This window comes from Camelus dromedarius, chromosome 1 (genome assembly GCF_036321535.1).
Source record: "Camelus dromedarius isolate mCamDro1 chromosome 1, mCamDro1.pat, whole genome shotgun sequence".
NCBI lineage: Eukaryota > Metazoa > Chordata > Mammalia > Artiodactyla > Camelidae > Camelus > Camelus dromedarius.
Window position 1 is genome coordinate 11,807,749 of NC_087436.1, and position 25,796 is coordinate 11,833,544.

The 25,796-nt window shown below is 39.7% G+C and overlaps 1 protein-coding gene across 1 annotated transcript in view; it reads left to right on the forward strand.

The window, feature by feature from the left end:
* Positions 1–25,392, forward strand: part of CPE (carboxypeptidase E) — a 118,733-nt gene extending 93,341 nt beyond the window's left edge. Inside the window, exons 6-9 of the mRNA XM_010980308.3 lie at positions 14,399–14,538; positions 19,697–19,796; positions 22,917–23,035; positions 24,610–25,392. Of these exons, the coding sequence (XP_010978610.3) occupies positions 14,399–14,538; positions 19,697–19,796; positions 22,917–23,035; positions 24,610–24,708 (458 nt within the window). The 3' untranslated portion in view covers positions 24,709–25,392. The remainder of the gene's footprint in view (positions 1–14,398; positions 14,539–19,696; positions 19,797–22,916; positions 23,036–24,609) is intronic.
* Positions 25,393–25,796: the final 404 nt, after the last annotated feature.

Sequence of the window (25,796 nt, forward strand, 5' to 3'; positions counted from 1 at the left end):
TGTGCTATGCAATATATCCTTGTAGCTCATTTATTTTATACATAGTAGTTTGTACCTCCTAATTACCTACCCCTATCTTGCCCCTTCCCTTGTCCCTCTGCCCACTGGTAACCACTAGTTTGTTCTCTATATCCATGAGTCTGTTTTCTTTTTTGCTATATCCACTGGTTTGTTTTATTTTTTAGATTCCACGTATAACTGATATCATACAGTGTTTGTCTTTCTCTAACTTATTTCACTGAGGTTAATACTCTCCAAGTCCATCCATGTTGTTGCAAATGGCAAATTTTTATTCCTTTTTATAACTGAGTAGTATTCCATTATATATATATATGTATGTATACACACACATACACATACATACACCACATCTTCTTAATCAATTTATCTGTTGTTGGACACTTAGGTTGCTTCCACATCTTGGCAATTGTAAATAATGCTGCTAGGGATATTAGGGTGCCTGTGTCTTTTTGAATTAGTGTTTTTGTTTTTGTTTTTTGGCTATATACCAAGGAAATATAGCCAAATTGCTGGGTCACATGGTAGTTCTATTTTTAGGTTTTTGAGAAACCTCCATACTGTTTTCATAGTAGCTACACCACTTTACCAATTTACATTCCCACCAACACTGTAGGAGGGTTCCCTTTCCTCCACATTGTTGCCATCGTTGGTTATTTGTGTTCTTTCTGATGATAGTGAGGTGATACCTCCTTGTGGTTTTCATTTGCATTTCTATGATGATTAATGATGTTGAGCATTTTTTCATTTGCCTGTTGGCCATCTGTATTTCTTCTTTGGAAAAATGTCTTTTCAGGTCTTCTGCTCATTTTTTAATTGAGGTGCTTGGGTTTTTGATGTTGAGTTGTTTAAGCTATTTATATATTTTGGATATTAGCCCCTTATCAGTCATATCATTTGAAAATATTTTTTCCCATTCTGTAAGTTGTCTTTTTGCTTTGTCAGTGGTTTCCTTTGCTGTGCAAAACTTTTAGGTTTAATTAGATCCCACTTGTTTATTTTTGCTTTTGTTTCCTTTGCCTGAGGTGGCAGATCCAAAAAAATATTGCTACAACTTATGTCAAAGATTGTTCTATGTTTCCTTCTAGGAGTTTTATTGGTTTCAGGCCTTACATTTAGCTCTTTAATCCATTTTGAGTTTATTTTTGTATATGGTATTAGAAAATGTTCCAATTTCATTCTTTTACATGTAGCTGTCCAATTTTCCCCAGCTCCGCTCAGAGAAAAGACAATCTTTTCAATATTATATATTCTTACCTCCTTTGTCATACATTAGTTGGCCGTAAGTACATGGGTTTGTTTCTGAGCTCTTATTCTGTTCTATTTACCTATGTGTCTGTTTTTATAACAGTGCCATACTGTTTTGATTACTGTATTACTTTGATTGATTTGTAGATATTGAAAAATCCTTGCATCCCTGAGATAAATCTCATTTGATCCTCATGTACGATCCTTTTAGTGTATTGTTGGAGTCGGTTTGCTAGAATTTTATTGAGGATTTTTGCATGTATGTCCATCAGTGATACTGGCCTGTGACTTTCCCTTTTTGTGATATCTTTGTCTGGTTTTGGTATCAGGATGATGGTGCCCTCATAGAACGAGTTTGGAAGTATTCCTTCCTCTGCAATTTTTTGGAATAGTTTCAGAAGGAAAGGTGTTAACTCTTCTCTAAATGTTTGGTAGAATTCACCTGTGAAGCCATCTGGTCCTGGACTTTGTTTGTTGGGAGTTTTAGAATTCCTGATTCAATTTCAGTGCTCCTAATTTGTCTGTACACATTTTCTGTTTCTTCCTGGTCCAATCTTGGTGATTATGACTTCCTAAGAATTTGTCCATTTCTTCTAGGTTATCTATTTTATTGGCATATAGTTGTTCATAGTAGCCTCTTATGATCCTTTGTATTCCTGTGATGTCAGTTGTAACTTTTCCTTTTTCATTTCTGATTTTATTGATTTGGTCCCTCCCGCCCCCCTTTTTTGATGAATCTGGCGAAAGGTTTATCAATTTTATCTTTTTAAAGAACAGGCTTTTAGTTTCATTGATCTTTTCTGTTGTTTTTTTTTAAAGTCACTGTCGAATTTATTTCTGCTGTGATACGATTTCTTACCCTCTACTAACTTTGTAAGGTTAGGTTATTTATTTGAGATTTTTCTTGTTTCCTGAGGTAAGCATGTATTACTATAAACTTCTCTCTTAAAACTCCTTTCTCTGTGCCTCATTGTGTTTTCATTTTTGTTTTTCTCTCTAAACAGCCAACACTCATAGCAGTTTGGGGAAGGGTGTCCGAGCTCAGTGAAAGCGATCCTATAGGCACCAACAGCATCCACTAATCATTTAGATTAGGTTCAAATTGAAATTATTCTGGATTCAGATCTTCTCTTTGGTGCAATTTGAAGTATTATTATCATTATGTCTTATACCTAAGATAGTCAGTGATTGTTGAATTAATACATAGTATGATATCAAGACACCCAGTCTGTCAGAAGTACACTGTGGTCCTGGTTGGACTTAAGGAACAGAAGAGTGTGTCAGATCAGCTTACATAACATACCTTACATCTTACATGATCTCCAAGCTCTTCGTTGATAGAAAGATAGGCTTAAGGGAACACACATTCACTAGGAGGCCAGCAATGATCAGTCTTTTACCCTGTTGTCTTCTTTTTAAAACTTTTTAGTAGTATTTATTTATCATTTTAACGATTTTATTATTTTTTCCAACTTTATTGAAATTAATTAACATATAACATTATGTAAGTTTAAGGTGTACAATATAGTGATTTGAAACATGTATGTATTGCAAAGTGATGACCACAGTAAGGTGGGTAATACATCTCTCACCTGAAATAATAGACATTTTTCTTGTTTTGTGGTGAGAACATTAATGATCTACCCTCAGCAACTTTCGAGTATGTAATACAGTATTGTTAACTGTAGTCACCATGCTGTACATTACATGTCTAGAACTTACTCATCTTATAACTAGAAGATGGTACCCTTTGACTGACATCCCTTCAATTCCCCCACCCCCAGCGCCTGGTAACCACCACTCTACTTTGTTTCTATGAGTTCTACTTATTTAGAGTCTGCATACAAGTGAGATCACACAGTATGTGTGTTTCTCTGACTAATTTCACATAGCATAATGCCCTCAAGGTCCATCCATGTTGTCACAAATGGAAGGTTTTCTTCTTTTTATGGCTGAATAACATCCCATGGCATGTATATACCACTTCTCCTCTATCCTTTCATCCACTGATGGACACTCAGTTGCCTCCACATCTTGGCTACTGTGAAAAACGCTGCAGCAAACACGAGAATGCAGGTATCTCTTCAGGATTCTGCTTGTATTTCCTCTGGATATACATCCAGAAGTGGGATTGCTGGATCATATGATAGATCTACTTTTAATTTGGTAGGTACTTTAATAAGTACTTTTATGTAATTAGTACTTTTCACTTGTATTCACTAAGCATTTCACCAAGTACATTATCTAATCTTCCTGAACTTTAATGGTAGCAGTGATGATCTGATGATGTATGATCTAATTCGCTGTTGACAATCTTTCCAAACTGAATTTGGCTCTACTTACTTAGATTAAAATCTCAAGTCCCTTTTGAATAAAGCACCCAAGATAATAAAACAAAGTGATATCTGGAAAGAAAATCATGCACTCTTAACAACAACTCATTTTTGGCTTTTTCCTCAGGAAACATACAAACAAATGTTGGACCAGATACTTCTAAATTGAGGGTCTATAGACTAGATTAACTCTTGTCACAATAGTAGAATGTACTAAATGTAATATTTTGAATTAAAAAATCTAGATTCTAAGGGCATTACAGCATATAACTATGGGAAAGCTAATAAGCTAATATGGAGTATTTCTTTCCAGACTGATGAATATATAACCCAATAATCTTTAAAGGGTTGTAGAAAATGTTTGATGATACATAAATGGATAACTAGGAGAAATTTTGATGTAGGAGTAGAGCAAGAAACTAAAAAAATTGTCTACACTATAATTAACATGCCTCTTTAATTAATTCAGTCAACACTTGAGTATGTCTATATGCCAGATGCTAGAGACAGAGGGTCCTCTCAGTCCCGGCTCCTCACTGCTTCTCAGCTCTGCCCTCTCTTCTCCACTCCTGTTTCTACCACCCTACATCAGATCCTGTGCTCTCTGGTAACTCCAGTGTCCTCTTGTCTGACCCTCGCCCCACTTTTGGTCCACTCTGCACAGAACTACTTGGTAGCCACTCTCCAGAAACGGTCCTTACTAAACACCTCTGTGGTCTCCACACCTTACGAGTGCCCGCCCCCAGGGAGTGGGAGCTGGCCCTGGGTAGCCCACAGGTGGTGGTGGAGGCGGCGCTGTGGGGCTTCTGAAGCTGGGTCATAAGACACCTTTCAGCTTTCTCTCTGGTCTCTTGAAATGCTCATTTGGGGGAAGCCAGAAGTCATGTAAGAAGGCTGATTACTGGAGATGACAAGCTATAAAGAGACCCAAGCTAGTCACAGAGAGGAAGGGGAGAGGGAAAGGGAGAGAGATGCCAACCAGCCCCAGCCCAGGAGCCAGACAAGCGAGTGAAGGGACCACCCTGGATGTTCCAGGCACACAAGACACCATGTGCAGAAGGACTGATGCCTCAGATATATGCTCCAGGAGAACCACACCAGAGCCATGTCTCCAGCCTTTCAAGCCAGCCCAGCTGCAGCCCTGGGCACTGGGGAGCAGAGACAAGCTGTCCCCATGTGCCCTGTATGAATCCTGCCCATGTATTGTGAGCATAATAATATGGTTATTTCGTGTCTCTACATTTTGGGATGGTTGTTACACAGCAGGAGAAAACCAGAACAGCTTCTGTGACATTTCCACAGTGCAGCTATCATCATGCCATCCTCCTCCTGTCACAGCCTCATCATCACTGGGATAAAATCAACTTTCTTTGATGTGGCTGAGAAGGTACCTTATGTCATCTTCCCATTTTATCTCCTACCACTCTGCCAACACGGTCTGAACTCTAATCTCACCGAACCAACTGAATGCACTCATTCTCTCACACCTTTTACACTTACATATTCTGTTCTCTCTGCCTGGACTGCCCTTCTGATTCTTACCCACCCCTATTTTGCTGGCAAACTCATATTCTCTTTTAAAAACTTGCATCACACATCTGAGCCGCGCTGACCTCCCATCTCTATCCCAGGAATGATTAAATGCTCCTACTGGGCCCCACAGCAGTCTGTGATCATCTGTTACCTCACTGGCTGTTCCTCTAGTCATGAGTAAAGAATTTTATTTTGTTAATCTTCTCATATCTAGCACTCCACGACAGTGTCTGCCACACAGTAGGCACTCAAAGTGTGTCCATTAAATACAAATAGTAGTGTCTTCCTCTCCTCTGTATTTCTAGGATGCTAAGATTGTACATCTCCCAAACACTTTCCCATAATTTTTCTTATGAAAACTATTAGAGGAAATGTGTCTTATTGCCCCCAAGCAGGATGAATATCCTTGGGGAAGAGAGCTAAAGTTTATACAATTTTAAATGCAAGACATACAAAGGAAAAACTCGTTTCACTTCCTCCAAATGCAGCGTGTTCATAAGCTTTTGTGCCCTGATTTCCACAGGCTACAAAACCTACTGAAAGAATAAACCCATGAAGAGAAGCTTCTCTCTCCAGTGATCGGGTGGCTGACAAAGGCAACCTCAGGTGCAGAGAGACAGAGGCCCCAACCAGACGAAGCAGCTGCACAGGCTCTGAAGGGGAGAGAAGCCTGGGAAGGGTGGGATGTGAGCCTCAAGGGCTAAATCTAAAGGAAGAGGCTCAGTCTGGAGTAGCTAAACTTGGCTACCCTGGGTGACTTCTTCCAACTCACAAGGTGGTGAAATCACTTGGCTTGAGAACATTGTGTTTACATCACAATTCTTTCAGGTGTCTAGCTGTGGGGAGAATGCCAGTTCCCCAAAGGCCCCTGTTTCAGACTGTTTAATATTTGCAGGCTCCTGCTGTGGGTCAAGTACAAAACCCCAGTGTCTGACGATTTCGGGAAGCTCCTCAGGAGTGAGGACACACAGTCATTTACACAACCGACTAGTCAACTGGCTGCGTTTCTCAACTTCCAGCTCAAAGATCACTGGCTGTCACTACACATACAGGATCACAAAGTTACAAAACAAAGCAAAAGAAAGGAAAAATACGGTGTCACTGTACACTGCGAAAAGAAAACTACTCTCACCTTCTCTCCTGAGGAAATGGTAAATTTGTCGCTCGAGATTAAGCTGCACACTTGCTCAGTGTCGAGGTTGAGAAATTCCTCACTGAGCACGACGTCTGCAAAATGCTGCTCTGTTTGGAGATTACAGAGAAAATCCATTAACACCAGCATTCTGTTCTGGAAGGGTACTTTTAAGAACTGAAAAGATAAGCCACAGACTGGGAGAAGATCTTTGCGAAACACAGCTATAACCAAAGACTAGTATCCAAAAAAGTTCAGCAACAAGAAAATAAACAACCCTATTAAAAATGGGCATCTAAAATGCATTTGAAATTAAAAGATCAGCAACTTAAAACAATCATTTATATTTATAGATTTCTATACCAAAACCTTATGGTAACCACAAACCAATGTAACTCTACAGCCATCAAACCACAAGAATAGAGAACAAAAAGAAGAAAGAGAGAGAAAAAAAAAAAAGACCTAAAAATAAACCAAACAGTGAACAAAATGGCAATAAGAACATATGTATCAATAATTACCTCAAATGTAGATGGATGAAATGTTCCAACCAAAAGACATAGACTGGCTGAATGGATACAAAAACAAGACCCATTTATATGCTGTCTACAAGAGACCCACTTCAGAGCTAGAGACATATGGAGGCTGAAAGTGAGGGGATAGAAAAAAATATTCCATGCAAACAGAAACCAAAAGAAAGCTGGAGTAGCAATACTTATATCAGACAAAATAGATTTTAAAATAAAGACTGCTACAAGAGACAAAGAAGGACACTACATAACTCTCAAGTGATCAATCCAAGAAGACAGAAGAATTGTAAATATATACGCACCCAACGTGGGAGCACCTCAATATATAAGGCAATTGTTAATAGATGTAAAACATAAAAAGAAATCAACAATAACATTATAATAGTGGGGGACCATAACACCCCACTTACATCAATGGACAGATCATCCAGACAGAAAATCAAAAAGGAAATACAGTCCCTAAATGACACCAGATGGACTTAATTGATATCCATAGAGCATTCCATCCAAAAGCAACAGAATACACATTCTTCTCAAATGCATGTGAAACATTTTTCAGAATCGGTCACAAGTTGTCCCACAAAACAAGCCTCTGCCTCAGTAAATTTAAGAAAATTGAAATCGTACCAAGCATCTTTTCCAACCACAATGCTGAGGGATAGGAATCAACTACCAAAAACAAACAAACAAAAAAACCCTGCAAAAACTGTAAACACTTGGAGTTTGCAATATGGAGTAAACATGTGGAGTAAACAATATGTTACTAAACCACCAATGGATCACTGAAGAAATCAAAGAGGAAGTCAAAAAATACTTTGAGACAAATGAAAATGAAAACACAATGATCCAAAACCTCTGGGATGCAGCAAAAGCAGCTCTAAGAGGGAATTTTATAGTGATACCAGCCTACCTCAGGAAATAAGAAAAATCTCAAATAAACAACCTAACCTTATACCTAAAGCAACTGGATAAAGAAGAACTAACAAACCCCAAAGTCAGTAGAAGAAATCAAAAAGATTAGAGCAGAAATAAATGAAATAGAGACTGAAAAAAATCAATAGAAAAGATCAATGAAACTAAAAGCAGGTTCTTTGAAAAGGTAAACTAAATTGATAAACCTTTAGCCAGATTCGTCAGAAAAGGGGGGCAGGAGGGACCAAATCAATAAAATCAGAAATGAAAAAGGAAAAGTTACAACTGACATCACAGGAATACAAAGGATCATAAGAGGCTACTATGATCAACTATATGCCAATAAAATAGATAACCTAGAAGAAATGGTCAAATTCTTAGAAAGTCATCATCTGCCAAGATTGGACCAGGAAGAAACAGAAAATGTGTACAGACAAATTACCAGTACTGAAATTGAATCAGGAAGTTTAAAACCCCCAACAAACAAAAGTCCAGGACCAGATGGCTTCACAGGTGAATTCTACCAAACATTTAGAGAAGAGTTAACACCTTTCCTTCTGAAACTATTCCAAAAAATTGCAGAGGAAGGAACACTTCCAAACTCGTTCTATGAGGCCACCATCATCCTGATACCAAAACCAGACAAAGATATCACAAAAAGGGAAAATCACAGGCCAATATCACTGATGAACATACATGCAAAAATCCTCAACAAAATAGTAGCAAACCGACTCCAACAATGCGTTAAAACGATCATACACCATGATCAAATGGAATTTATCTCAGGGATGCAAGGATTTTTCAATATCTGCAAATCAATCAATGTGATACAGCACATTAACAAATGGAAGAATAAAAACCATATTATCATCTCAGTAGATGCAGGAAAAGCTTTTTATAAAATTCAACATCGATTTGGGATAAAAACTCCGCAGAAGGTGGGCATAGAGGGAATATACTTCAACATAATGAAGGCTGCATATGACAAACCCACAGCTAACGTCATACTTAATGGTGAAAACCTGAAAGCATTTCCTCTAAGGTCAGGGACAAGACAAGGATGCCCACTCTAACCACTTTTATTCAACATAGTTTTGGAAGTCCTAGACATAGCAATCAGAGAAGACAAATAAAGGGAATACAAATCAGAAAAGAAGTCAAACTGTCACTGTTGATGGATGACATGATACTATACATAGAAAACCCTAAAGAATTGACCAGAAAACTCCTAGAGCTCATCAGTAAATTTGGTAACGTTAAAGGATACAAAATTAATATACAGAAATCTGTTACGCTTCTATACACTAGGAAAAAATAGCAGACAAAGAATTAAGGAAACAATCCCTTTTACCATCATACCAAAAAGAATAAAATACCTACCCAAGGAGGCAAAGGACCTGTACTCCAAAAACCATAAGACTCTGATGAAAGAAATTGAAGATGGCATAAACAGTTTGAAAGATATCTTGTGTTCCTGGATTGGAAAAATCAATATTGTCAAAATGACCATACTATCAAGGCAATATACAGATTCAATGGAACGGCTGTCAAATTACCAATGACATTTTTCACAGACCTGGAACAAAAAAAAAGTTAAAATTTGTATGAAAATACAAAAGACCCCAAATAGCCAAAACAGTCTTGAAAAAGAAGAATGGAGCTGGGGGAATCACGCTCCCTGACTTCAGACTATACTACAAAGCTACAGTAATCAAAACTTTATGGTATTGTCACAAAAACAGACACATAGATCAATATGGAACAGGATAGAATATCCATAAATAAACCCACACACTTATGGTCAATTAATCTATGACAAAGGAGGCAAGCATGTACAATAGAGGAAAGACAGTCCCTTCAACAAGGGGTGATGGGAAAACTGGACAGCTACCTGTAAAAGACTGAAATCAGAACATTCTCTAACACCGTGTACAAAAATAAACTCAAAGTGGATTAAAGACTTAAATGTAAGACTGTATACTATAAAACTTCTAGAGGAAAACACAGGCAGAACACTCTTTGACATAAATCACAGCAATATTTTTTCAAACCAGCTCCTACAGTAATGGAAATAAAAGCAAAAATAAACAAATGGGATCTAATTAAACTTAAAAGCTTTGGCACAGATAAGGAAACTATAAACAAAATGAAAACACAGCCTACAGAATGGGAGAAAATATTTGCAAATGATGTGACCAACAAGGGACTAATTTCCAAAATATACAAACAACTTGTACAGCTTAAAAAAAAAAAAGCAACCTAATTGAAACATGGGCAGAAGACCTAAACAGACATCTCTCCAAAGAAGACATCCAGATGGCCATCAAGCACATGAAAAGATGCTCTACATCACTAATTGTTAGAGAAATGCAAATCAAAACTACAAAGAGATATTACCTCACACCAGTCAGAATGGCCATCATTTAAAAGTCTACAAATGATAAATGCTAGAGAGGGTTAGAGAAAAAGGAACTCGCCTATACTGTTGGTAGGAAAGTAAATTGGTGCAGCCACTATGGAGGACAGTATGGAGGTTCCTTAAAAAACTAAAAATAAACTTACCATTTGATCCAACAATCCCACTCCTGGGCATATATCAGGAGAAAACTGTAATTCAGAAAGACACCTGCACCCCAGTGTTCACAGCAGCACTATTCAGAATAGCTAAGACATGGAAACAACCTAAATGTTCATCAGATGACTGGATAAAGAAGTGATATATACATATATATATATATATATACACACACAACAGAATAATACTCAGCCATAAAAAAGAATAAAATAATGCCATTTGCAACAACATGGATGGACTAGAGAATGTCATTCTAAGTTAAGTAAGCCAGAAAGAGAAAGAAAAAAATACCATATAATATCACTTATATGTGGAATCTAAAGAAAAGGACACAAATGAACTTATCTACAAAACAGAAACAGATTCACAGACATAGAAAACAAACTTGTGGTTACCAGGGAGTAAAGGGGATGGAAAGGGATAAATTGGGAATTTGAAAATTGCACCTCCTGGGGAGTGATGGAAATGTGAGCTATCCTGATTGTGGTGGTGGTTTTATTGGTGTATACATCTATCAAAATTCATCAAATTGTACATCTGAAATATGTGCAGTTTACTGTACAGGAATCATAGCACAATAAAGGTGTTAAAAATTGGGCAAAGGATCTGAACAGACACCTCACCAAAGAAGAGATATAGAAGACAAATTAGCGAATGAAAAGATGCTCAACTTCATAAATCAATAGAGAACTGCATATTAAAATATCAGTGAGATCCCACTACATACTTACAGCGTACAAATCTTTCATCTCCTTGGTTAAATTTATTCCTAAGTATTTTATTGTTTTTGATGCTATTGTAAATGACTTTATCTGTTTTTTGGATAGTTTATTTTTATATATATATATAAATAAATATATATGTGCATATATATATATGCAACTGATTTTTGTATGTTGGTTTGATATCCTGCAACTGTAATAAATTCTCTTACTAGTTCTAACAGTATTTGTGTCTGTGGGGTCTTTAGGATTTTCTGTATGTGAGATCATATCATCTACAGACAGAGATAATTTTACTTCTTCCCTTCCAGCTTGGATGTCTTTATATTTCTTGCCTTATTTCTCTGGCTAGGACTTTCTAGTACTATGTTGAATAGGAGTGCTGAGTAGGCACTCTTGTCTTTTTCTTGTTATTAGAGTAAAAGCTTTAAATCTTTCACCATGGAGTATGATGTCATATCATATATGGACTTTACTTATGGGCTTGTCATATATGGACTTTATTGTGTTAACATCTGTTCCTTTTATACCCAGTCTGTTGAGGGTTTTTATCATGAAAAAATGTTGAATTTTATCAAATGCTTTGTCTACATCTTTTGAGATCATCGTATCATTTTTATCTTTCATTCTATTAATGTGGTGTATTTATTGATTTGTGTATGTTTAACCACCTTTGCTTCTCAGGGATGAATTTCATTTGATTGTGGTATATGATTTTTTTTAATGTGCTGTTGAATTCAGTTTGCTAGTGTTTTTTTGTTTGTTTGTTTTTAGAATTTTTGTGTCTATGCATCAGAATAAGTAACCTGTAAATTTTCCTGTAGTCTCCCTATCTGACTTTGGAGTCAGCACAATGTTGGACTTGTAAAGAGTTTAGGAGTGTCCCCTCCTCTTCAGTGTTTTGGTTGAGTTTGACATGGACTGGTGTTAATTTTTCTTTAAATGTTTGGTAGAATTTACCAGTGAAACCATCTGGCCCTGGGCTTTTCTTTTGGGGAAGTTTTTGATTACTGATTCAATATCCTTACTAGTAATTGGTCTGTTTCAGATTTTCTGTTTCTTCATGGTTCAGTCTTGGTTGGTTGTATATTTCTTGGAATTTATCCATTTCTTCTAGGTTAGCTGTTGGCTTATAGTTGTTCACAGTAGTCTTTTTTGATCCTTTGTATTTCTGTGATATTACCTGTAATGTCTCCTCTTTAATTTTTTATTTTTTTGAGTCCTTCTTTTTTTCCTTGGTAAGTCTAGCTCAAGGTTTGCCTATATTGTTTTTATTTTCAAAAACCAACTCTTAGATTTATTGATCTTTTCTGTTGTTTTTTCGATCTCTATTTCATTTATTTCTGCTTTGATCTTTATTATTTCCTTCCTTCTGCTAACTTTGGGCTTGATTTTTTTCTTTTCCCAGTTCTTTAAAGTGTAGGGTTAAATTGTTTATTTGAGATATTTCTTTTTTCTTAATGTGAGCATTTATCATAATTAACTCCTCTCTTCAAACTGCTTTTGCTGCATCCTATAAATTTTGGTATGTTGTATTTCTATTGTCATTTGTTCAAGATGTTTTGGTTTCCTTTTGATCCATTGGTTGTTAGAGATTGTGTTGTTCATTTTTCTACACGTTTGTGAATTTTCCAGTTTTCCTCCTGTTATGACTTCTAGTTTCGTGTCAGTGTGGTTGAAAAAGATACTTTCTATGACTTCAGTCTACTTTGGTTTGCTAATAAGCTTTGCTTTATGATTTATACGATTTATCCAGGAGAATGTTCCATGTGTGCTTGAGAAGAATGTTTAATGTACAGCTGTTGGATGGTATGTTCTGTATGTCTGTTAGGTCCATTTGGTATGAAGCATAGTTCAAGGCCAGTGTGTCCTTACTCATATTCTGTCTGGATGGTCTGTTTATCCATTATTGAAAGTGGGGTATTGAAGTCCCCTACCATTATTGTACTGTTGTCTATTTCTCCCTTCAGATTTGTATTTACTTAATGTATTTAGATGCTCCAATGTGGAGTACTTATGTATTTTTGATAGTTATGTCCTTTGATGCATTGACCCCTTTATCAAAATGACCTTCTTTGTCTCTTGTTACAGTTTTTGGCTTAAAGTGTATTTCAGATAAGTATGGCTACCTCTCCTCTCTCTTGGTTTCATAAGCCTGGAACACCTTTTTCCATCCCTTCACTTTGAGCCTATGTGTGTTCTTAAAGCTGCAGTAAGTTTCTTGTAGGTAGCATACGGTTGGGTCTTTTTTTTTTTATCCATTCAGCCACTCTATGCCTTTTGATTGGAGAATTTAATCAATTTAGATTTAAAATAGTTATTGATAGGTAAGTACTTACCATCTTACTGTTTTCTGTTTTGCAGTTCCCCTATTCCTTTCTTCTCTTCTTGCTCTCTTGCTTTGTGAATGATGATTTTCTGCAGTGGTCTGTTTTAATTCCTTTCTCTTCAACTTTTTTGACTCTACTGTAGGTTTTTGGTTTATGGTTACCATGAAGCTTACATAAAACATCTTACAGCTTAACAGGCGGTTTTATGTTGTCGACAACCTAACTTTGACTGCAAACAAAAAGTCTACCCTTTGACATCCCTCCCGTGACATATAAAATGATATTTTGATGTCACAGTGTACATCTTTCCATATTGTGTGTATCCATGAACAAATGATTGTAGCTATAGTTACTTTTAATATTTCTTAACGTTTATACTAGACTTAAGTGATGAATACACAACCATATTACAGTGTTAGAATGGTCTGAATCTGACTACATACTTACCTTTACCAGTGTGTTGTATATTTTCATATGTTTTCATGTTACTAATTAGGTCTCTTTTGGCACCAAGCTGTGCCACCTTAGAGAAGGGGTGATGCAGATACAGTGAACCTGTTCCTCTTACTCCCTTCAGTGTGTCCAATCTTGAATTATTTTTATTTTTTGCTCCAGTGGTGTGCTGGAACTTTTCCATTGGACTCCTAGACTTTCACAAAGGCACTCTATTCATGGATAATTGCCAAAATTGGGGTTCTTTGGGGAGGGGAGACAGTAGGAAACGCCTGTTGCACGCTTCGATGAAGTCACTCCCTGTTGTGGTCGGGGAAGCTGCTTGCAGCGGCGTGGAATGTGGCTGACCGCTCTAGCACCCTGCAGCGGCAGTGCGTTGCGCTAAGTGACAGCTTAAGAACCCGAGAGAGTTTGTGCCTGTGCGGTGGTAACTGTCTCCCGAGTGTGTGGTCCCATCCCTTATGACAGGTGATTTCCCTTGCAGTTTCCCACAGTCTCCCTGAAATGCACTGGCTGGTACACCTTTCCTTGGCTTTCAGTTCAGCAGAACAGCCTGTGTAGCGTTTTAGTCACCACACGCCTGTTTTGACTTTTCATTCGGTGTTTTGACAGGAATGCAAGACTTCAACTACCTCAGCAGCAACTGCTTTGAGATCACCGTGGAGCTTAGCTGTGAGAAGTTCCCGCCCGAAGAGACCTTGAAGAGCTACTGGGAGGATAACAAGAACTCCCTCATTAGCTACATCCAGCAGGTAAGCGGTCTCCAGCGTATAGTGAGAGACTTGAGAGCATTTAAACCGGGTGCACGATAGTCTCCTAAGAGGATCCCAGTCTAGGGGAATCCATCGGACCCAGAATGAGGACACGGCATTTGGAAAATGTGTCATTAGTGGTTCAAATAGGCTGTCATTTGTCATAGGTGTTGTGGTTCATGAATATGCTAAGAACTGGTTAAACTGGAGAGTTGCCGAGAGTGGGGGGGAAAGAACCCCTGTTTTCTTTCATATTGCACTGAGCAAGGGCGACCCTCCTTCCCCCTGATCACCTTGGGTCTGTTGGGCATCCTGGGCAGGACCTAGACTAGAATGAGGTAAGTGAGCCACTCAGGATGCAGAATTTAAGGAGCCTTTCACTCTCAGGGTCATGCAGGGACAGGATCAGCACCTGAGAGTGAACGCCTCCTTAAATTCTGTGCCCACTTGTCTCACCCTAGACTCAGCTGGATTTGAGGTAATAATAATAATAATAATAATAATGACAACTTACATTTATTGGGCACTTGCTGTTTCCCAGGCATTGTTCTAAATGTCTTCCATGTAATAATTAATTCATTTCAGTATTATAACAACACTGTGAGGGAAATTGTAGCATCATCGTTGTCGTCTTCTCCATCATCATCATCCCTGAATTAAAAACGAGGAATCAGAGGCACAGAGAAGTTAAGCAGCTTTCCTGAAGTCATTCAGCCAGAATCCAAGCTCTAGTTCCAGAGTTACCATGCCATATTGCTGCTCATGACATACGCTTAGATCTTTACCAGAGAGAGAGTCGCAGTACAGAATTTGGGGGAAATCTCACCATGTGTCAGAATAAAATACCTACCTACTCAAACTCCACCCAGGCCAGTGCCCAGCCAGCCCTACCCCTCTGTGCCAGGGAGACACTGGCATCCAGGGCGGTGCTGGTGGGAAAGACTTGAGGACTCTGCTCCTTGCCTGCAGCACCTTCACAGTTTCACATTGCATCCCATATGTGGCCATTGACACCCAAAGTCTAGGAGACTGATGTTAGTTTCACGTGCTAGCAGATAGTCCAGACTGATTTTTAAACTAATTTGACATAAACAAATGCTATTAAATAGACATGTTAGCTATTGGCATATATATGTACATATAAGCATATGCATATGAACCCAGTGCAGTAAAAAGTGTAAAATCAGCTTGAGAATCCTTTTACACATGTCAAATATCCATATTACATCTTAGCGAAAGGAATTATCATGGAATAGCTCCACTGATGACAGACAGTGGTTAAAGGACACCCATTACGCAGGATTTTTTTAATCGGCGGAATCCTGCTGCATGTTAACATAAAAAGGTGTTTTTCAACAACAAAACTAAACATGTTGGCCCTGGAGCAACCTTAGTGGGAACCCCGGTAGAATGTCCTTTAAGGAGAGTTGTATTTGGATGAATCTTTTAAGAGCAAAATTAGAAAATGTGTTTTTGGGTAGAGGAAGTAAGATGGGCCTGTTTGGTGTGTTCTCTGCTTAGATATCAAAGCAGACTTCCTTGATACAGTGCTTTTCCTGTTATTTACATGTTTTCTCAACAGAAATTTACTGAGCTGCTTTTGTGACCTAGGCACCCTGTGAGGCACTGAGGATAGTGACTGCCCTCCATGAGGCTCTGTATCAGTGGGGTTCAGACATCCAGATCTAATTAAAGAGAGGATGATAAATGCTAAAATAAAGAGTAATGGCAGCAGTGCACAGAAGGGTCCCTCGCCCAGTCCTGTGAGTTCAGAAAAGGTTTCTTGGAGCTATGCTGTCAGACTCATGATACTTGATGTCCATAAGATTATCACTCCGATCAACAATTGAAAAACAAGTTCAGCCGCTGCTTAAGTTCTTTCTTGGTTCAAACCTGCAATACAGAGCGAAATAAAACCCAAACGTGTGCCGCCAGAAAAAGGAGAATGCTTGTCGTATTTAGGGTGGCAGTTGCATTAATCCATCTAAAAGCTGTATCAGTTTATATAATAATAAGCTGCAAAGAAGAAGGACCAGGTCCTGCAGTTCTGTTTTATGTCACTTGGAAGGAGAACTTGATCTTCCCACAAATCCCCGTGACCCACACTGATATTGTCACCCCAAAAGGTAAAGACCCCAGTCCTTGTCATATCTGAAAGGTAAGTTTACCATCAGGAGACGGTGCGTTGTGTAGTGAAAGATTTTTAAAAGATTTATTTAGAAAAGGAAAAGCATACCCCCAAGAACGGGAGGCGGGCTGATGCACGGGAGGAAAAGCAGCGATTTTTGTCTCCCCTTCTCTCATACCCTCGCTTAGAGGGGGTCTCTTGATTGATTGACAGCTCTTGCCCCTGGAGTGCTCAGTCATGCTCGTCCCCTTTGTGCATGTCCTTACCCATGATGCACACAGAAAAACCCATGGAGGGGTGCCTAAACTGAAATGTTAACTATAATACAATGAACATTGGGTTGTGTCCAGTTAAGTCCTTTATGGTACTGAGCAGGCGTGGCTGTTGGGGTCTAACCGGTTTCTGGCTAGCACTCATTTAGAGGAAGTAAAGCCCCTTTATGCTGGAGGCGGGCACAGCGCCATCTCCCTGACCATCCCCCCTCTCTTCCACCTGCCTGCCCGGTGTCCCCACTTATCTAACTGCTTGTCAGTATGACTTCGGTGTTGTGGTGCAGGCTGTGTAGAAGCAGTCAGAGTGGTGTTTACCATGCACTCACACAGCCCACCTCACAGATCGCTCCAGTTCAGGGAACCCAAGGCTGGTGACAGATCAGTGGAGACTGCCAGATGTCCTGTGCTGACATTGTTTTCTTGACAGTGAAGCAGTATGGTAGTGATTAGTAATTGAACACCTGGGCCTGAAATCTTAGCATGGACCAGTTTTACCACTTGTGGAAAATAGGTGATTAGGAGCTCTAATTCAGTGACTGGCTGAGAGGAAATCTCTTGCAGGGTTTTACAGGGATGTTTGTAGGGACTGGAATCAGAGTTAATTAGGGTGAACAGTTTGCTAAGAAGCGCTCCCATTCAGTAGTTTTGGAACCGTCTAGTTCTCAAAGTTTCCAAAGAATTTGTCAAAGAATGGTTCCTGGGCACCTGCATCAGAATTGTCTGGGTTCTTGTTGAAAATGAGTTTCCTGTCCCAGAGCCATTTCAGCAAACCCTCTGGGTGACACTTAAGTATTCGAGGATTTAAAGGCTATCGATACAAACAATTCTAGCAACAATGAAGAATCTTCTGGGTTTCATTTATTTATTTATTTTTTTAGCTTTGGTTGATTGAAATGTCCTGGAATCCTGGGAGAGAGTGATAGGAAGGACAAGTGTAGCATGGTAGTTTCTGCAGGAATGAGTGAAATTCAGACTTCTGGAATTTCCTTTGCAAGAGCCATGAAACGACAGTCTTTCCCAGTCTGCATTCGTGTGGAGTCGTGACAGCCCGTAACACTTCGGTTGAGACTTATTACTGCAGCGGAATTTTTCAGACAGAAAAGTTGTGCTCCACAGTTGGCATTTCAGAGATAGGCACCGACTTATTTAACTCTGTTAATCGCATACTGTAATAGAAAGTCTTGGGTTTCAGAGACAGAGAAAGTAAAGTCACAAATAGTAACTGGGCAAATTTGTGCCTAATGTAGGTGAATTATGTTTTTGGAGTGATTATTTTCCAACGATGAGGAATATTTCAAACCTTCATTTCTCTAAGGTTTATAGTATTGATAATATCAAATTATTGTGCCTCAAGATGAATGGATGCATCTCCACAATGTTTCTGATCCCACTGACTTTCTCCGTGTTAATTTCATTCAGAAAGCTGAATTTTTATGTTTCCACTGGCTAAATTTCAGTCTTTTTCAATTTTAGTTGGCTTATCCATAGGTAAGTCTTGGAGGAAAGTCACTAGCTCCTAAAAATTTTTTTTCTAGATGTCTTTACTCTCTTCTCACCCTACTGGTTACTATTAAAATTATTGTTTATTATTACTGACAACATGGATAACTTTTTACCATTGGTAAATTGCCTTTAGAGAAAAGAATTGTGTGTTACTTTTATAGACTTTTAGAAGTTTTGCTTTAAAAAAAAAAATAACAAATGCAAAAACAAAAATTTGCTGATAACCAAGGGCATCTCTTTGATGAACATTATACCACGGCCAGATTTATTCCCCCATGACTAAGGGACACACGAGACTCATTCTATTTTCTGTAAGGAAATATTCAAATATCATTAGTAGCAAAAGAAAATTCATTTTCTGGGGCCAGACTGAGTGAAAAGTAACTGGGGCATTTTCGGGGTGGGACATGTTTTGTTAAGTAACCAAGCTTGATAGAATATCATTTGATATTTCAGAAGCAGTACTTTCTCAAAGAATTTAAGTGACTTTCTGTCACTTCAAATACATACTGACAGTTGAATGTTTAAAAATAAACCTGTTTCTGTAGTTTGCTCTGCAATTGTTAGTTGAAAATGGCAACTGAATTCAGGGGCTTGTTCTCAATAGCAAGTCCTTCATTTTCTTTCTAAGCCCACTTTTCAGTTAATAAGTTCACTGACCTTTCATGCCATGGATTTTCAACCAAAATAGTATCGTTAGTGGGTTTAATGCAAAAGTGCTCACAGTACAGAAACACTATGCTGTACACCAGAAATGGACACGTTGCAACTGACTATACTTCAATTAAAAAAGAAGTACTCCCAGAATATATCCTTTTCTCTATAAAGAACAAGTATTGAAGGGCTGTAATGTAAGATCTTGTTAACTGACAGTGGGCATGTAAAGTAAACACAAGTGACCACATTTATAATAGAAAGCAATGAAATGTGTGAAGACCAGAACTATTTTACAGAGTTAACAGACTTACTTTTTTTGTTTCATTTTTTTGTTTTGTTTTGATGGTTTGGAAGATACTGCAGGGTCTTTGACTCAGAACAAGACACCGGTTTTCAGGGGGTTACTTCTCATTTGCCTGCTTGAGAAAAAGCAGAGTAAAGAGTGCACAAAAAAATTCAGTGACTTTTGGAGCATATTTTGATTCTTAAACAAGGGAGATCTGCAGTATTTTGCTAGAAAATCAGGAGATGCTTGATAGGAAGCATGTTTTTAGGTTGTTTCTAATATGAATGTCTTGGTTCTTCTTGACCTTCACAGATACACCGAGGAGTTAAAGGATTTGTCCGAGACCTTCAAGGTAACCCAATTGCCAACGCAACCATCTCCGTGGAAGGAATAGACCATGACGTCACATCCGGTGGGTGTTCTCCGTGTGATCCGAGGCTCTGGCATTGCACACGAGAGCCTGATGACTTGTTGACATAGATCTGCTTCTTACACTGTTCTAAGCAGTGCAATTAAATGCCTCATATCTCTCTACCTCGTCTCTCCGCCAGCTTTGCTCTAGTTAAATTTCCTTTGGGGAGCAGGTCAGGCAGTGAGGAGGGCTGCTGTGGTTGGAAGCCGGGGTGCAGCAGGTGGCGCCCTTTCCTCAGCTGTGTCTCCCCAGAGCTCATCAGAGAGTCTGCAGTGCTTGAGGCAAAGGAAGGTGGACCAGCGGGAGCCAGAATAGCGTGTCTTTCTGATCTCTCCTAGGAGAAGTGCTGATGAGTTGTTAACTGGTGGCCCTCAGGCGGGAGCCGAAGAGTGGGAAAGGAGATAACTGTCAAGTGTATTGTGTGGCTAGGATTTCTTCCTTTAATCCGTATCCTAAACCCAGATGTATTTAAGGCTGAACAGGATGTTACAGGGTCGAGGTTGATGTTTGTCATTTCTGGGTTTAAAGCCCCATTTCCACTTGCCTAGTTTGGGGAAAATGATGCATTTCCCTGGCAAACCTACCTACTCCTGGGAGTAAGCAGCCGTCCCGCTCATTTGAGCATCACTCTCATTTGTTGGGATCTTTTCAGCAAGAACAGGATCTTTTTAGCTATGAACTTTTTACAGGTTTCTTGACCTTAGCATTAATTAACCTTTAACTTATCTTCCAAACATCCTATACCATTACTTCTTTCTTAACCTCCACATTTATAATTTGTATTTTTTAATCTGTAACATTCATTCTCTAAAACTCCATTTGTTTATTCATTCAACAATTCTTATCAACCCCACAAAGTGCCAGCACACCTTCCCAACCAATATGCCCGAACCTGTGCCGAGTGACTGCTCCCTCGCCCTCAGGGAGGGGGTCCTGAAGGACCCCAGCATGTCCCCTGTGGCCACAAGAAGCCACTTCTGTCTGTTAACTCTAGTGTGACATGCAAACATTATTTTCTCTGCATTTCATAATGTGGAAACTTTAGGAAAATCTGATGCTGGGAATAAATATAGGTAGAAAAGAATGAAATCTGAGGACTGGGCTCAGGGACCCTGCAGCTTTTCGAGGGCTGGGTAATAAGGAGGGATGAGAAATGGAGTCTCAGGTGGAGATGAAACCCAGTGCATTGTCCTGGGAGCCTGGAATGGTTTCAGGAACGAGGGAGGGCTAACCAGTGTCAGCTACAGGAACCTCGTGGAGGAGGCCGTGTGGAGAGTCCTGACAAGTCTGTTTCAGTGGACCAGTGGGGGCCCCACTGGGAAGGATCTAAGAGAGACTAGGAGAGACGTTAGAAATGGAGAGTACTGGCAAGTCTTTCCAGAAATTTCGCTGTAAAACAAAGAAGATAAATGAGGCACTGGCCGAAGGAGGTGCAGAGTCCAGAGGGAGATTGGAAGGGATGGTGATGGGGGCTCATTTTTCCCGATTGTTTCCATATTCACAGTGAAACACAGTGTGAAGCATCAGCTGAGAGTGAGGATGCAGAGGATGCGTTAGAGGTGTTAGGAGAAAGGAGAACGTGTGAAAAGAAAGTCCACTAGGCCTAGCTCTTCAGAGTATGGTGCCCAGCAGCAGCTGGATTCAGTGTCACCTGGAGCTGGTTAGAAGTGCAGACTCTTGGGCCTCACCCCAGAGCTGGTGAAGGAGAGTTTGCATTTTACCATTTCCCAGGTGATTGGTACGCACTCATCTAGGAAATGGGGGAGTGAAGGGAGCCGGGAGGAAGACAGGGCAGGACCCAGGCCTGTGGAAGGCTGCTGTTTGTGGATGGGAGACAGCTCAGCAGGGTGTGTGTTTTCTCCAGCTTCCCGCAGCCACAGGGGCAGGCATAGGGTAGAGACGTGGGTGTTACCCAGAGCTGGGGGTTTGCCAGGCCTGTAAAGCAGATGGGGAACAGCAGACCAGCTGAAGGCTACATGTGAGCGTGGCTGACTGGGGGGGTTTGGGAGCCTAAGCTGCGACAGGAGAGAGGTGGGGGCTCACGGGGAGGAGGGGGAGTGGGCGCACAGCTCGGAACCCTCTGGGGGTGGTTGAAGATGGGTTCCTATGAGGCACGCCAGGCCGGCTGTTCTGAGTCTTTAGCAAGCTCAGTTTCTGACAGGTGCCTGAGGGTTTGTTATCCCCCAAAAAGGAAAAAAAAAAAGTCCTTGTCTTACCCAAAAGACAAGATTACAGATGGGAGATGGAGAGCGTTGTGTAGTGGAAGATTTTAAAGGATTTATTTAGGAAAAGAAAAGTACCCCTCCAAGAATGGGAGGTGGGCTGATCCAAAGGGCGAAAGCGTCGATCTTTGCCCGTTTTCTTACACCATCGCTTAGAGGTGGTCTTTTGATTGATTGACGGCTTGCGCCTGGAGTGCTTAGTCATTCGTGTTTGGCCTCTTTGCACATGTCCTTACCCATGACGCACACAGAACAACCCCTGAGGGGCGGGGCTAAATGGCAATGTTAATTATATTACAGTGAGCACTAGGTCATGTCTGGTTAGGTCCTTGTCGCTATGTGCAGTTGCAGCTGTTGGGTCCTGACCAGTTTCTTGCTGGCGCTTATTTAGAGGAAGCAAAGCCCCTTTGTGCTGGAAGGGGCATAACACCATCTTCTGGATCCTTCTCCCTCTCCTCCACCTGTCTGCCCGGTGCCCCCACTTATCTAACCACCTAACAGCTTGACAAGTGCCTTTAGGCTGCGCTTTGTGAGACATTGACCTAGACTCTCAGAGAACCGGGGCTTCACAGCCAGATACTCGGCAAGAACTGAAACATGGTGCCAGACAGTCGGATCCCACTGCCTGGGGACTTCATGTAGCTGCTTACCTGTGCTACTGCTGACATGATTACAAAGATTCATTATCTTAGAAGATTTATTAGATAATCTAACATTAATATCTGTAAAATTGCCATAAGAAGTGATGCCCTCTAGAGATGTGATGCTCTTTTCAATGGAATTTCATCAAATTCTGTGACCATCTACTTTAAAGACAGAGAATCAAAACTGAACTAAGATGGCATAATTATGCATTTCACATATGTGCCTGTGACTTGGTATTTTGTATTCCCCACAGCCAAGGATGGTGATTACTGGCGACTGCTGGTACCTGGAAACTATAAACTTACAGCCTCCGCACCGGGCTATCTGGCAGTAACAAAGAAAGTGGCGGTTCCTTATAGCCCCGCTGTCAGGGTAAGTGATCATGACAATAGCTAAGACTTATGAAGCACTTGCTGCGGGTCAGGCATATTTAAGGCTCTTATATTTAATGTTCATGATAACCTTAGAAACTGTCACTATCCCCATTTAACAGATGAGAAAACTGAGGCCTAGCAAATTTAAGTGACTTGCCCAAGGGCTCAGTGGTTGATTTAATACCACTCAATGTGAAGCCCTGTTACCATTTCCCAGTTTTTGAAGCGATCCTCCAAAAAAATCAAATAAAACTTTAAAACATTCAACTCTTATTTGCTGACCCTTGATTTCAATCTAAGTGATATTCTGTTTGATTTATCTTCTTACTTCTAGCACCTGGAATGATACCTTACACAGTAAGTACTTGGAAAAATAAATTAGTCCTGCAGGGTAATTTTAGGCCTTAACTAAACATTTATTAAGCACCTGCTATAAGCAAGGCCCTCTATGCTAAGCACTACCAAAAATGACACCTTCTTTAAGTAGATACCATGTATCTTACTAGGAAGGTGATGGGGAGGAGACCACAGGTCTCTTGGAGCAGGGTGTTACTACTGTCCTTGTATCACATCACTGGGACTATGGAATGGCCTACAGGGTTTCCAATTAAATGGCTTACTTGAAATGAATTTATTGTGTTTGCACCCAAACTTGGGAGTATAAATGCTTGTTTTTGCAAACTAAATATCTTGAGTTTTTAACCGGTGCTTTGGTTTCGATTGTGTGTATGCGTACATTAGGTTGTATGTGTATTAGAATCGGGAGGTAAATTTGGGCAAATGAAACCTGGAAAAATGTAGCTCCAGAACCAGGTTGAAAAACGTTCTGCTATTTTGACCCTTAGCCTTTCTAGCAAGTGTTAGTTCAAGGAGGTGGTGAGTAATAACTTTCCTAATAACCAGAGGTGTAAGTGGCCGAATCAGAGAACTCTGAGTTCCATCTGGAAGGGGGGCATGGGTATTTCGTGGGCCCAGGGAGGACTGGCGTTGGGAGCTGCAGAGCCTGAACAGTCCTTTACGCAGAAGTGCATGAACTCTCCATACCTGATGAGGACGCCCAGTTCACATGCGAGCTGAGTTCCTGAACCACTGGCCTTCATGGTGGTTTGAGTATGTGTGTGTTCCCATCAGTTCAACAGACTCAGGATTCTAGAAAGTGGAACCCTGTGATTTGGGACACCAGGACACTCAACTGCATTCTTCCATATTCCCCCAGCTTTTAGGAGAAAATTCAAGGTTGACAGGAGAAGCTCATTGAATAGTCAAAAGCAGAAGACTAATTATAAGTCACATCTTTTATGGAGGGCGGGGGAAGAGTGCTTTTAAATAATCTGCTTTCCAACAATCCTACAAAGCTACTAGATCAAAGCATATTTCAAACATAATGGCTTTTGATATTCTTGTCCCTGAAAGTATCTTTCTGCTTATCATGAGAGATTTTTTAGGATATACTTACATTCAGGAGGCAGGGTTGCACTTTATTCTAATAAACTATAAACCTGCTCTTTTCTAATTTGTTTTTAAAAGTGCATAATCAGTTTGATAACAGTATATTCTTATTTTCTCCTTTAGGTTGATTTTGAACTGGAGTCATTTTCTGAAAGGAAAGAAGAGGAGAAGGAAGAATTGATGGAATGGTGGAAAATGATGTCAGAAACTCTAAATTTTTAAAAAAGCTTCTAATTAGCTGCTTTTAATCTCTATATAATGTAGTATGATATAATGTAGTCATTTTCTTTTAGATTTTGTGCAGTTCATATTTAACATTTATTTTTTACGCATTTAAATATTAATAGACATTACATAAATAGACTCTTAGGTAAAAATATAAGAACTTGGTCTATAACATCCATTTTCCTACATACATGACACAGAGGACCATAGAAGAGATTTCAGTGATTTTGCCATTTTAGGCTTAGATGCAATATTCCACATGTTATTTACAGTAGAGAACTTTTTGAGTAATTCTAGCTTTTAAAAATTAGTGAGGCCTTTTAATGTAATCGGTGACAGTGTCACATAATGAATGCCATTGGAAAGGTCAACAGCTACAGCTTGAGTTGTGAACACAATATATTGCAAGACTTAATTAGTCCAGTGTAAATCGCCATTTGTCTCTTGTGCTGACCAGCTACATAAGCATGATCTTGTTACTGCATTCTTGACGGGAAGAAAATGTAAATGTTTAGCAAGAGGTTTTATGAAGGGAATAGAAATTGACTTCTTGCTTGTTCATATGAGGGCACTGCTATGGTATTATTCAGTCTGTTAACACTACTTCAGAGTGTAGGGTTTCTCTTGGTTGTAGATTGTCCCAGAATTGCATTCTGAATGAATAAAGGTTAAAAAAAAGTCCCCATGGTCTGTATTTTAATTCTCTGTGATTTTTTTGGTCTGGAGTTGTGGTCTTGTGATTTAAAAAAAAAGCATGCCCTTGACAGTGGCATCTCACTGGTCCATCCTCTGTACTTTGAAATGCATTACGTGACTGCTGCATGCCAAGCACAGTGCAAGCTCTGAGCACTGTTTTGGTGGACAAGGGTCTGATTCCATGGATCTTAGGGATCAGTTGTGGACACAGACTTTAAATAAACTTATGCACAAATGAATATGTACTTACGCATTGTGATGAGTAAATGACAGGAAGGACTGGTATGTAGGGAAAGAGTGTCAGAGCAACTTCCGTTAGCCTGGATGAGGGCGCTCAGGGGTGGCCTCTCATGCATGTGAGCCCAGATGTAAACTCTGAGTAGGTGTCA